Source organism: Paramisgurnus dabryanus, chromosome 8, assembly GCF_030506205.2.
Source record: "Paramisgurnus dabryanus chromosome 8, PD_genome_1.1, whole genome shotgun sequence".
Classification (NCBI taxonomy): Eukaryota; Metazoa; Chordata; class Actinopteri; order Cypriniformes; family Cobitidae; genus Paramisgurnus; species Paramisgurnus dabryanus.
Genome location: NC_133344.1, coordinates 34,963,662 through 34,977,195, shown reverse-complemented (window position 1 = coordinate 34,977,195; position 13,534 = coordinate 34,963,662). Strand labels below are relative to the sequence as shown.

The following is a 13,534-nucleotide window of genomic DNA, read 5'->3' as shown; positions in this document are numbered from 1 at the left end:
ATTTGTACAAGGTAGAGGATTTTTTTTTAACAAGTAACTTTATTTGGAATGTCAAAGGCACATATTATTCAAAAATATTGTTTGCCAAGCCATTTGTTTTTGCTGGAGGAAATTAAAGAAGAGTCACTAGAAGTCACACAATACCAGGTGTTCAAAAGTTGTAAACCTTCACCTTTCCGTGCCCTATGGCTTTGTTGGCTGTGATGTCCGTGGTGCTGAACTGTTAGTAGATCACGCGCAACTCATCATCTCTGCTTATTTTTGACCCTGAACCTATTTGCGCTGCTCTTAGTAGATTGCGTTGGTCATTATGGAAATCACCTGCTGCTCCTGTGTTATTGAATTTTTTTTCACTTTAGTAAATAACCCACAGATATTAATAGGGATGCACGATATATCAGCCGACATATCGTTATCGGCCGATAACTGCTTATTTTTAATATTATCGGTTATCGGTCTGATAGCAAAATTAGGCCGATAAATGAAAGCCAATAAATGATGGATTATTTCAGTTTGTTGAACCACTTCACTTGCTCATTGCTGGCCATGTGTAGTTTTGATTGGTGCTTTCTGTGACATAGCACGAAGATGACACGTGTTGCGGCTCAAGAAGAGTATGCTAGTCTAGCGCAAAGACAAGATGTCCGCGGTCTGGGAGTTTTTCATTGTGAAATTAATATGAATATTTATCGGCCTATATATATATATTGGTTATCGCCCCCATATATAAAGAGTTATCGGTTATCAGTATCGGCCAAAATTTCCATATCGGTGCATCCCTAGATATTAACGCTTTTTTGGAATTGCGCTCTCATGCTAATTTGCCCCGTTTAGTAAATCTGGCCTTGATCTGTCTTTTAATAGATACAATTGTGCATTTCTACAGTACAAACTAAATTAAATGAAGTATCTACTTCTTGCCCGCTAAAACAGTATGTGCGCAATGCGCAATATTTATGGACATGCTACATCCGACATGTTTTTATTGTCATGTGACACATATCGTCGCTCTCCGATGAAAACCACATATGTCCATTTTGCCGATTTTGAGATTTTTCAATGGATTGAATGTCCAGGTTCATTTCCGTATACACAGTATGCTTCACATATCTAAACGGCCAATGAAAAGTTGTGAAGTCATGTCATCTGATTTTCACGTATATCCATTTGGTGTCAAAGCTGTCAATCACGCCGCGTATCTCCCGCCTTGTGGAAGCATCTCGCCGGTCTCGTGAAGTTTCATCAAAGCTCAGCACTGGATAGTCGAATGAACATAGCCTGGTGAGACAATGACTTTCCTTCATCGAGGTAAACGTTTCCCTCTGACGCCAGACGTACGTCTAGGAGTGACAAAATTACGGTAGGACTGTGCAAACAAAGTATCTGTCTAGCATTACCATGTCAGTGTATTGATTCATTTTCCCTTCATAGTTTGCAAGAGACATTTAATAAATGTATAATTAATATGAAATAAACTAAGCGTATTTAATAAACTAAGACGTAGGCTATTTAATAAACTGAGCGTATTCATCTGTCAATATGAAACGCGACTTGGCCATTCTAATTAATGATCGGAAGAACGCGTATCGACCACCGTTACTGTAAAATATGCACGTATGTCCATTTAAACTCAATTTTGGTCAAATGTGGATTATTTCATTACACTGGCAATAATATGGTTACATGTAAAGATGCCGTACCAAGTATGACAACGCTACATTCAACTGCTTTTAAAATACTGTGGGGGGGTTTTTCACTTTCTGAAAAGTAACAGTTTTAGACATGCGTGAGTTTCATCGGGCAGCGACGATATGTTCGTTCACCTATGATAATAACAACAACCATGAAAATCATCTTCTCAGAAGTGGTAAACACGTATATTTTAACCGCGATAAATATATTTCTTATGAATTTGGTGGCTTCTCAGTCCCTGTGGCAAATAGGATAGAAGTGTCCATCCGATGCATACAGAAAAATCTCAGCGGAAGCAGTAGACCATCTGGATATTTTTAACATACTGTTTTATGCATACTGAGGTTTCAGACAAGCATACAGATTTCCGCATACTATATAGTAGGGAAGTCTAAATGGAAAACAACTAGAGAACTACAGTATACTGCTTTGTTAGAGCTAAGAGCAATGACATTTTCTGGAAGGATGTATGGTACAGTGATGAAGTCTTAGGCGACCGTGCCACCATTTGATTAGTTGTTTTTGCAATAATATAGTGACCATATATAACTATTTCTCAGTCTCTTTATTATAATACAACCAGAAAATACAGTAAAAAAATTTATGCTGTATAAAACAGAACAAAATTATAAGCTAAAGTGTCAAGTATTTAGTGTGACTAGATGTGTTTGACCTCTCTAGACTAAACACTGACTTCTACTTGAAGACGCTATTTTGGTTCGTTTAGATTTTATGTACATATTTCCTATATTTTCAGTTTCTATCTTAATAAAGAGAGCAAAAAAACAAACAAAGCTGGTGGTGGCATAAGACTTTTGCACAATACTGTAGTTCAACAAATCATAATGCAAACCGAACATGGAACTTATTTCAGTCTCACTATCAGCAGATAACTCGTAATCAGTTATATTCGAAACAAAACAGATAAGGGAATATTAATTCGAAACATTATGCAGCAGAGATAAAATATTCAGATGATGAATGAATCATAAGAAGTTGAATTTTACTAAAAAACGTGTGCACTCTTTTTATCTTCCAGAGGTATAAATGGAAATGAGAAATGTGGAGGCACCGGTGTGGTGTCTTCATCTATTTAGAAAGGCTGATATGTTGGCAGTGCTGAAAAACAGAACCGTATCTATTTCTGCTGGACCGCTAAGAATAGTCACAAACTAAAATGTTTACCAGAAATACTGAGACTGAGCACTGCATTTAAAGGATTAATCCACTTTAGTGTTTGGCAATATGCCCCATTTTGAGATCGTCCAATCGTCAGCCTGTAAGATCGGCGATGCACGATAAGTTTTATTTGTTAATTTTTTACTCATTATAACAAGTCACTTGATTGGTGGACAAAAAAGAACAAGAGCAACACTGTCATGACCGCAACCTTCTTAAAACTGATGCCAATAATGCGAGCGTGTCATTAAAACCCTAACCATGATTACTTAATAACTGTAAAAACATGCATCTGCGCACACACACACACACACACACGTGCGCGCACATACAAACAATTCAATGCATTTGTTTAGTGCTGTTGCAGAAGGCTACACGCGTCAAATAGTGGTGCTCTCAGAGATGCCTTTTTAAACACATTGGTCCAGCGGTCATATTTTAAACACAATCATATTTTAAACACAAGGGTCGTGTTGCTACAACTCATTGAAAACAGGATTAATACCTAGTGATCTGACTTCGGACAGAGCGTAGCTCTCTGCACGTACGCGAGAAAGAGCGCCAATATGCAGCGGATCATATTTTAAACAAAAAGTAAAGTTTGCCTCAGCTTGCATGAAACGCATTAAACTGAACAAATACATAAGGATTACTACTTTAGTTTATGTTTAGACTTCGGACAGATGTGAGAGCGCGTGCATGTGAGACAGAGAGAAGCGCAGCTGGATTTAGTGCTAGAAGGAGTCCAAGACGCGCGAATTAAGTGCATGTACGTGCAAGAAGGAATTCTCTCTTTACAAGCTCTCCGTGTAAAGTGAAGCCCACAAACCCCCATGTGAGGAAAAGCACGCAATGTGCATGTTAATGTTAAACTATGATAATAATAACCATTTCGACAACTATCGTCATGACTCTCGCCATGAAAGCCTGCCATTGGCGGTATGTCTGAAGATCGTCGATACACGATACTATCGTCTATCGGCACAACCCTATTCCACTATTACTCACCCCCATGTCATCCAAAATGTTTATGTCTTTCCTTGTTCAGTCGAGAAGAAATAACGTTTTTTGAGGAAAAAATTCCAGGATTTTTCTCCATATAGTGGACTTTAGTAGACCTCAATGACTTATAGTTTCAGTGCAGTTTTAATTCAACTTTAAAAGGCTCTAAGCGACCCCAACAAAGGCATAATGGTCTTATCTAGCAAAACGATCGTCATTTTCGAAAAATTCTCGTCTGCAATAGCCTCATGATAAGCCAGCATAACCTTACGTATTACGTTATAACGTGAAAAGGTCATGTGTGACATATGTGAAACTACCGCTCCAGTGTTTACAAGTGTGGAGAATGAAATCTGTCCTGACGTTGTTGCATGTAGAATGACAGCAATTATTGTATTTGTGTCAGTTTAATGTTTAAAATTGCAACGCATGACCTTTCGACATGATTACGTAATACGTAAGGTTGCACTGGCTAGTGGTTAAAAATGACTTATATTTTTTTGGATGAAAATGACGATCATTTCACTAGATAAGACACTTATGCATTGGTTGGGATCGTTTAGATCCCTTTAAAACTGCATTAAAACTGTAAACTGTTAGGGTCCACTAATGTCCACTATATGGATCCACAATCCTGTAGAGTTTTCCTCCAAAAACGTAATTTCTTCCCGACTAAACATAGAAAGACATAAACATCTTGGATGACATGGGGTGAGTAAAATATCGAGGTTTTTTATAAAAGTGGAATAATCCTTTAAATGAATTACAGAAACAGGATTTTCTCAGAATCTGACATCTTTGTTGATAAAACAAAATAGTGCTGCCTAACGATAAGTCACGACTATTCGTTTGCAGAATAAAAGTTTTTGTTTACATACACTGTAAAAAATTTGCTGGAATTATGCAGCTGGTTTGCCAGTAACTTACTGTAGAAGATAAAGACTAAAAATGTTTCATGTTCATTTTACTTTGGACAAACTGTTGCCGGTAAATAACATAAATGTAAAATCTACAGTAAGTTACTGGCAACTAGTTGCCATTCTAGAGTATTTTTTTTTTTAATGAAAAATGTATTGATATAATAAATATTTATATATGATATAAATTCTATGTAAATATTCAAATGTTTATACACATGCAAATATTTCTTAAATATAATTTAAGACATGCATGCGTGTGCATTAATATATACATAATTTATTATACACATTACACACACACATTTAATATGTAAACAAAAACTTTTATTCTGCAAACAATTAGTCGCGACAAATAAAAAATGTTTTACTCACTGGAAGTGAACAACGGTTTGAAATCAATCAAACAATAAAATAAAAGCACTGTATTGATGCTTAACAAACATGGATAAGATAAACACCACTCAAATATTTTGGAAAGTTAAACACAGAATGTTAAAATATTTCTGTGTCATTTCTGTGCCACTAGCGTCACTAAACAGAATAAATAAAAATGCATAAATAATTATTAATTTCAGGTTTCCGTTGGTCAGTCATACAGATAATCCCAACCAAAATTTATGACATTGGTTGAGCCAGTATTGCTGTGTTGGGCCTATCAGAAGGCCCAAACAAAGCAATAATTTGAAAATGCCATAGAGCCACAATGCTTACAATTTAGCAGGCTATTCATGGGTTGTTATTTTTCCAAGCGATGACGATATGTTATATATCCGTGTATGTTATGGCAATGTTGCTAGGGAGAGATCCCAGATTATTTATGGGACGTGTTTGTGTTCACACAGAAGCCTGTCTGCCAATTTTACGGAAATGTTCTGGGACCAAAGTGCTGTGTGAATGAGGTTGTATTGAAAGACTGATACATTTTAGATGTCGATTATATAGGCCAATTTTTTATCATCGGCAGCGGCCGATAAATCTTTTCAATCGATCCATTAATCTTTCTGTTTCTTAAATGTGTTATTGTCAGTATAAAAAGAAAAAGACATGGACATAATGTGTGCTGTGGACAAGCTTTTCATAATTGAACAGAGCTTTATGTCAGACTCACTTCTCTCCTTGAAGTTTGTTGGTCTTCACGATCAAGTCCTGGGTTTGTTCTTTGGCTGCCTGTTTAAAAAACAGAACATGACTTTAAAGGGATAGTTCAGCCTAAAATAAATTGTTTCTAATCTGGTTTTGGACATGGATATAAACTAATAATTGTAACTATTCTTATATACTATAATTAGTTTATTTTAAATTTTTTGAAATTGCTTTAATAAGCCTTACTAAAGGCATTACTAAGACACTACAAACACAAATTATACCTTTAATCTATTGGTCATTTCTTCACAGCAGGAGCTCATGGCTTGAACATCTTCATGTACATTCTCCAGTTCCTAAAGTAGGGGGACACAATGATGAAAGAAAACGGTTGAGAGACTGTGAAGTACTAGCTTTCACAAGGTGCAAATAAATGCATGGTATTTGAAAGACTTCATAAAAACCTATTGTTTTCATTTCAGTGCGTCATCGTGTCTCACATTCAAGTCGCTTTATCGCTCCCACCACAAAAAACGGCCTTTCGGCATTTTTGATTAATATTTTTACAATATTTGCTTAGTAGACAATGATCAAACTAACATGCTATCAATTGTGGTCAACTAACCAGATGATGTTCTATGTTTCACTTTCTTCAACTGCAAATTTTCTTTAACCCAAATTTTCTTTTCATATATGCTTTAAAGTCGCCATGAAATGGAAGTATCAATGGCCTAATTTTCCCCGTGGTGACGTGTATCCGAGTAAAACCGGCCTCTGAAATGAAATAAGGCAGGGCTGGATTTTAATTTGTCCATCGAGATCTGATTGGATAATTTGAAGTTGGGTCGTGTTGCTAATCGCAGCGATATTCTCCCTGACCGTGCCCACCTGCCATACATTATGACCAGAAGTAAAGAGAGATCGTTTTTAGGAGGGGAGGAGATTTGCATTTTTGATTAAAGATTATGAGTTGACATGAATTTTTTAAAAATTAATGAAGCTCACAGGTAATTCATTTGTAAAAAATACCACAATATTACAAAACAAATGACAGTTTTTTTATTTTACTTTCATTGCGACTTTAATTCCAACCTGCAATTTACCTCTTTAACTTCTTTAAATATCCGCACAAACTCTTCATTGATGGTCAGGCTGCGTCTCTCAATGTCTCCACGTAGGTTCCTCCTGGTCCTCAGGCTGTTCTCAGTGAAAAACACTGAAAGAGATTTCAACGCTTCCAGCATCTCCTACAAATAAAAACGCATTAAATGATCTGCATAAGCTGTGTGTTAATTCATTTCTATCAGCATATAACATGAAGATCAAGTATCATGATCAAAATGTTTACATACTATAATGTCTAAAGTGAAATATAATTTAATATTTTAAAGCAGTATGTATAACTGCTACATACTGGGTCGACAACATTACCTTATAATACAGTACATGCTTAGAAACAAACATTAACATTATCTTACCTTAGAGACATTACAGACAACCCATATTTACATTCATAGACACATAGTGCTTAACCAAGGCATATGCAAAACATCCTCCTATTTAAACTTGATTTCAGCTTAACTGTTTGTTTAAACCTAGGATTTAGCATGACTAGTTATTTATATGAAAATACAGCCCTTCTATAATAAAATCAATTCAATTTTAAAACGGCGTCTGTTATTTATTTGAATACTTTTGTCTGTAAACTACAGGTGCACAGAAATGCTAAGCGGCTAACTAAAGCACAACTGAATGAAATAGACCTTGTCATTATCAAGCCTGGTCTCCAGGATCTTGTTGAGTTTTCTGGAAAGTGGATTATTGGACTGAGAGGACACATTCCCGCTGCTGTTAGAGATGTGAAGGTTTGCTGTGTCAGTTGACAGCTCTGCTTTAGTTTCTGCCATCGTTAACATCCACGTCAACCTCTAGGAAGCTGTTTTGAGTAACCAGCAAACACGTCCTCACTGCAACGAGAGTCTGAAACTATAGTTCCGCATCTGCACCGATCCAAAACAGGATGCGGTATACTTTTTGTAAATAAACATAATAAAATACTGAAAATGCATTCATGATTCATTCTGCAAATTTATTTATTATTTATTTATTAAAAGTTTTTACAAAAGATGTATTATGCATTAAATGGTTGAATTAAGTTTGTTTAACGTCTGACAGAGTGCTTCTGCAGAAATGAATTAATGTTTGTCAGTATAAAAAGAAAAAGACGTGGACATAATGTGTGCTGTGGACAAGCTTTTCATAATTGAACAGAGCTTTATGTCAGACTCACTTTTTTCTCTGAAGTTTGTTGGTCTTCACCATAGATATGTATATAAAGGCTAGATGTCTCGTCCGCGCTGCTGGCCAATTGAGTGGAACGTCCGCATTTTGGCGGCCATCTTACTACAGGACGCTCGCTCACTCGTAGCATTGAGTTTTAATGATGCATGTACTTTTAAATGACCATAACTTGCTTAATTTTTTACCGATTTTCAAACGGTTTGGTTTGTTATAAACGTCAAAGATGTACATATGACACTGCATACCTATACTAAAAATAAATAAAAAAATCATGAAACATGTTAAAGCATCCAGAATTATAGCCACGTTAATAACTTTTGTAAAAAACCAAACCGTTTTAAAATCGGTAGACAATTGAGCAAGTGATGGTCATTTAAAAGTACCTTCACCATTAAACTCAATGCTACGAGTGAGCGAGCGCCCTGTGGTAAGATGGCCGCCAGGTGATGCCGTTAGGGACTCGGCGGTAAGACATCTAGCCCTTATACATATCTATGGGTCTTCACGATCAAGTCCTGGGTTTGTTCTTTGGCTGCCTGTTGAAAAAACAGAACATGACTTTAAAGGGATAGTTCAGCCTAAAATCAATTGTTTCTAATCTGGTTTTGGACATGGATATAAACTAATAATTGTAACTATTCTTTTATACTATAATTAGTTTATTATATTTTTTTTGAAAATGCTGTTTGTTAGCACATTGTAGAACAGCAACCGTCCTCAGAGAGTACCTGAACTTTGTTAAAATTAACATTTCAAAATAATTTTTAATAAATGTCTGCCCTTTACAATCACATTGCAGAACGATCTCTGCATGACACTAAAGTACAAATCAAATGTTCTGAAAGCATACAGATCTAATCGCGTTATTCTTGTTCAGATGCCCGCTGATTGGGTCAACACTGTTGCTGCGTCCGAAACCGCCTACTTTATACTATATAGGACGCGAAAAGAAGTAGGCGAGGCGAGTAGTATGTCCGAATACATAGTATGAGGAAAACAGTATGCGAAAAGTACCCCGGATGACCTACTACTTTCGGTTAGATTTTGCAGTGTGCATACGATGGACACTTCACTATCCCATGATGCCCTGGCAGAGGAGTTATCCAACGAAGAAGAAGAGCCATGCGGCCCTGCGTTCCAGTTCGTTTTTTTATGAACTTCCCTCTCTAACTTCCCTCAGTCTCGTTCACTCGGATGTACGTCATTGCTTACGTTGTACAAGTGCCCACTACTGCTAGAACACTTGAAGTGGGTTCAAATTGATCGCCCTAAGCCCTTGATCACATGGAAAGTGGAGACCGCTCCCTCCATGTGCAAATTGCGAGTTGCTGAAGTGACGTCACAATCGTGTTGCATTGTGGGATATGAAGCTGCATGAAATGTCCATATGAAGCAGACTCGCTCCCTCTGTCAAAATCGAGGGAGCGAGGGTCTGTCCATACAAACTTCCCTCGTCCACTTGACAAAGTGGAACGCACTTCAAAATGGCGACAGGGATTCCCCCGAGTGAAAGTGCTTAGGGAAGTTCGAGAGTGTGTGTCTAAAACTGGAGTGGAACGCACCCCGGCTGTTTTCACGCTGGAATGACATGACTTGATGACGATGTATGTCACGTGCTGTAGCAACATGGCGGACGTAGTACGTCCGAATCTCATTCATACTACCAGGATTAATACTATACAGTACCTACTGTTTTAACGGCAAGTAAGTAGGTACTTCATCTTATTCAGTATCTACTGTACAGTATGCGGTTTCGGACGCAGCCTGTGATTTTTTTGGTCCAGCTACAGAGGACTTTGGAGTAGACGTCACAGTTACGTCACTGCAAGCTGCGCGCGCAATGTGGTTGCTGAAAAACAGTGGAATTAGATGAACAAGATAACTCACTAAATGTCCTGTTGTGCTGTTGAGTGTCAGAATAGGAATGCCAAAAAAGATGGCTTTCATTTTTATAGAATACCATCGTCGAAGACACAATTTGAAGATAAACGTAGGTGTTTGCAATAAGCCCTTAAATGGACAGACTGGAGTGATGAAATCATCTGAAAATCTATTAATAATTAGAATAGAAAGTAATTTGAGAAGATGTCCGGTGTTCTGTCAAAGTCTGTTCCCTCTATGTGTTTCTTATAGCGGTTTTATCACGTTACATTTATAATTTATTTCGAATAAATGTTTTTATACTGAAAAAGCAGTAATATCACAATTTTTAAAAATATTTCATCTTTTTTTTTCGTTTTCTATTATTTCTTTTTATTTCCTTATATCTTAGCTTATGTCTTCTTCCTGTTTGTTCTAAAATTATGATGTTTAAATACTTAATAAATATATAAATATAGCACATCCACACATGATGTAAAGTGTTATTAATATATAAACAGGCCTTTTTAATTTATGTATAAACATAATACTTTTATAATAGTTTTAAAACAAACACGTAAGATAAATATAAGGAAGAAATAATAGAAAACAGGAAAATTATAAAATATTTAATAAACGTTATTATATATATAATACATGATAGTATTGCTTTTATATGTACTTTAGCGATTCAGACCGTAAAATAATTGATTTGGTCTGCATTGGGCGTGTGTGCGGGGAGGATGTATGTTAGGGGTGCTTGCTTTTGGTAGATGGCCTAGGATGGTTCAAGAGTCACCTATAGAACGGGAGCTTAAAGCGCACTTATACTGTATGTGGCAGAGGTTCTGCATTTATGCTAATAATGTTTTAAATAACATTCAATTTTGTCGTCTGAATGTAGCTGAGCTGTACTTGTCTAATACACTAGTGTAAGGCTACATTCAGACAGTACCAGAATACGGAAATTTTCCAGTGTAAACGCAGCCTAAGTAATTTTATGGTTGCTGTTTGTACATTATATTTGAAGTAAGCAATAAGGTACGAGAGACTGTGCTGTATCGTGAATAAGTACCAGATGGTAATATCAAGGTACTTTGATAAATATTATAAATTGTGACATCAGCATGTACATCAAAAGACCTGGTACTGTGTAGTGTGTTTGGTTTGTGAAACTCTTGTACTTTTTTAGTTAAACAACTGGAGAGACAGTTGAACAAACACAATAAAAACTGCAATGATCATTGAAGTGACACATTGCTGGTACTAAAATTTTCTACCCCCCGGCAGCTGCCATTGGTGAAATGACTTCAAACTGGTCTCTTGACCTTCACTTCACCTTGCCAGAAAGAAAAGGACAACATCTTACAGCCACTACACATATTGCACCAGAAAGGACAAAACAATTGAATTTTTTCCTCAACGGGATTGGATGGAGAGAGGTGGGGCAAAGGGTTACAACTCCCCTGGATGTGAGGGGCTTTAAATAATTCAAAACTGCAGTCACATCTTCAGGCTACACCACTTTACACCAGCATCTCCTGAGCTTTACACATCCAGTGTATCTTTTGTTCCATCATCTCCATGCATTAAAGCATGCACTGTAACAAATTTCTGTAGTTTTCACAGCATTATTACTGTAAAATGAGCAAATGCTTACTGTAGAACTTGTATACAGCAAGTTGCTGTAGATCTGCAAAGCATCATGGTCTTTTTTCAACGGCGGGTAAATTCTACAGTAAAAATATTTTTTCTGTGAATCACAATACAGCAATTTCTAGAGGATTTTTTTCTTCAGCCAAGGAAAGCTACGAAATTCCACACTTTCATCAGAATTTTTACTTCAGAAAGGTAAATTTGCTAATTTAATTCCAAAGTTTACTCTTGTAAAGTCACCTGTTTGTTCAACTTTAAGAGTGCACTGAGAGAGAGGAGTAATGAGCGGCACACTTCCTAGTAAACCTGTCTCGTGTGTGCATTTTGCAATTTTATTACCACAAATATATATTTCTGCATGATTTCGATATATTTTCTAGTCTGGCAACATTTTATAACGTCATTAGTTTAGAGAAGGATAATAATTTAATAATAATAGTAATTGGCCGTGTCTCAATGCGAAGGCTGCAGCCTCCGGAGGTCGCATTTCTCGGCTGCATACGTCATCAAAACTGTCTTGTTTCAGAATATTAACAATTATAAAGTTGACTGTTATTCTAAGTTAATAGTAAATTGTTTAATATGCTTATGACTTGCGAATCTAATGGTCAGTTAACTTAAATAACCCAGGGTTGATGACGTATGGACCCTGCATATGCGAGTGCGACGACCTCCGCAGGCTGAAACCAGTCTCTCGAGCTGAAAGAAAACGCAGCTGAGGAGATATGAGGTAAGACTTATCGGGCAACATTACATTTATAACGTCTTTAATTTAATTATAGCGTTAGCATTGTGAACCAAAATTAATTTAAAAGTGTGTATTTTTGTATTTATTGGCGCGATATTCGTTTAAATCTCTCGTTTTTTTCTCTTGCTCGCTTACGTTGCTGCCTGAGGAAACGGACATAAAGTTAAGCGGGCCGATTCGAAAGAAAACACAGTAACACACATTTTTCATAATTTCACGATTTTTCTGAACTTCATTGGAGGTCAAACTGCAGAAACTATAACGTTAGATTGTTAATAGCCTAATTTGAAGTGTTATACCCGACTTTGGGGAGCATATTGTATAAATATTTGTCTTATCTGGCGACATTACATTTATAACGTCTTTTATTTGATTAAAGAGTACCTAACGTTAGCATTGCTGAATTCAAAATAGTTTGAAATTGTGTATATATATTATACTATTATAATATTCTCGCACTGTATTAAGATATTTCGAGATCTTACTCGTTCTTTTATTCACCTCTTTTTTTTCCTTTCAGACTGCAGACAAGAGCCATCGACCATCGTTCCAGGTACATAAGTTACATGAACTGGCATGCATGATGATTTTCAAATACAAGCAATGTTGTTTATTCTATGATTTATATATATATTAATATATCAAAAATGTTAAAGTGCACAGAAACCATGCAACAGGAAGAAGCTGTTTTTCTCTTGGTTGATGCAAGTTATTTTTGTACAGTATTGACACACTTTTTCTCTTATGAATATTGTACTTGTGATTTCTAATCGTTTTTATTTGTTTGTTTATTTTGTGTTACAGGAAACTTCCACCTAAACAGATGCTGAGGCCCAGATTTCCCTGCCAAGCACTCCAAGGCTCATCATGCTCGGTAAGATCCCAGCACTCGACATACACAATAGATGTCAATTTTAAGGGTTACATCATCTATAAAGCATATTTGTATCGAGTCACTGTGTGGTGTGAACAAAGTTTTATGTCATCTTGCACATACATTCCAAAAATCTCTAGTGGTTATTGATCTAATAGGTAGTTATGTAGGGCTAGTGTTTTCAATAAATTTTGCTTATGTAAAATAGTAAACCATATC

General features: G+C 36.4%; 1 protein-coding gene across 1 annotated transcript in view; it reads right to left on the bottom strand.

Moving 5' to 3' along the window:
• cog6 (component of oligomeric golgi complex 6) overlaps positions 1-7,832 on the bottom strand; it is a 62,050-nt gene extending 54,218 nt beyond the window's left edge. Inside the window, exons 1-4 of the mRNA XM_065281653.2 lie at positions 7,640-7,832; positions 6,980-7,123; positions 6,161-6,232; positions 5,902-5,960 (exon numbers count right to left, since the gene is read on the bottom strand). Of these exons, the coding sequence (XP_065137725.1) occupies positions 5,902-5,960; positions 6,161-6,232; positions 6,980-7,123; positions 7,640-7,792 (428 nt within the window). The 5' untranslated portion in view covers positions 7,793-7,832. The remainder of the gene's footprint in view (positions 1-5,901; positions 5,961-6,160; positions 6,233-6,979; positions 7,124-7,639) is intronic.
• Positions 7,833-13,534: the final 5,702 nt, after the last annotated feature.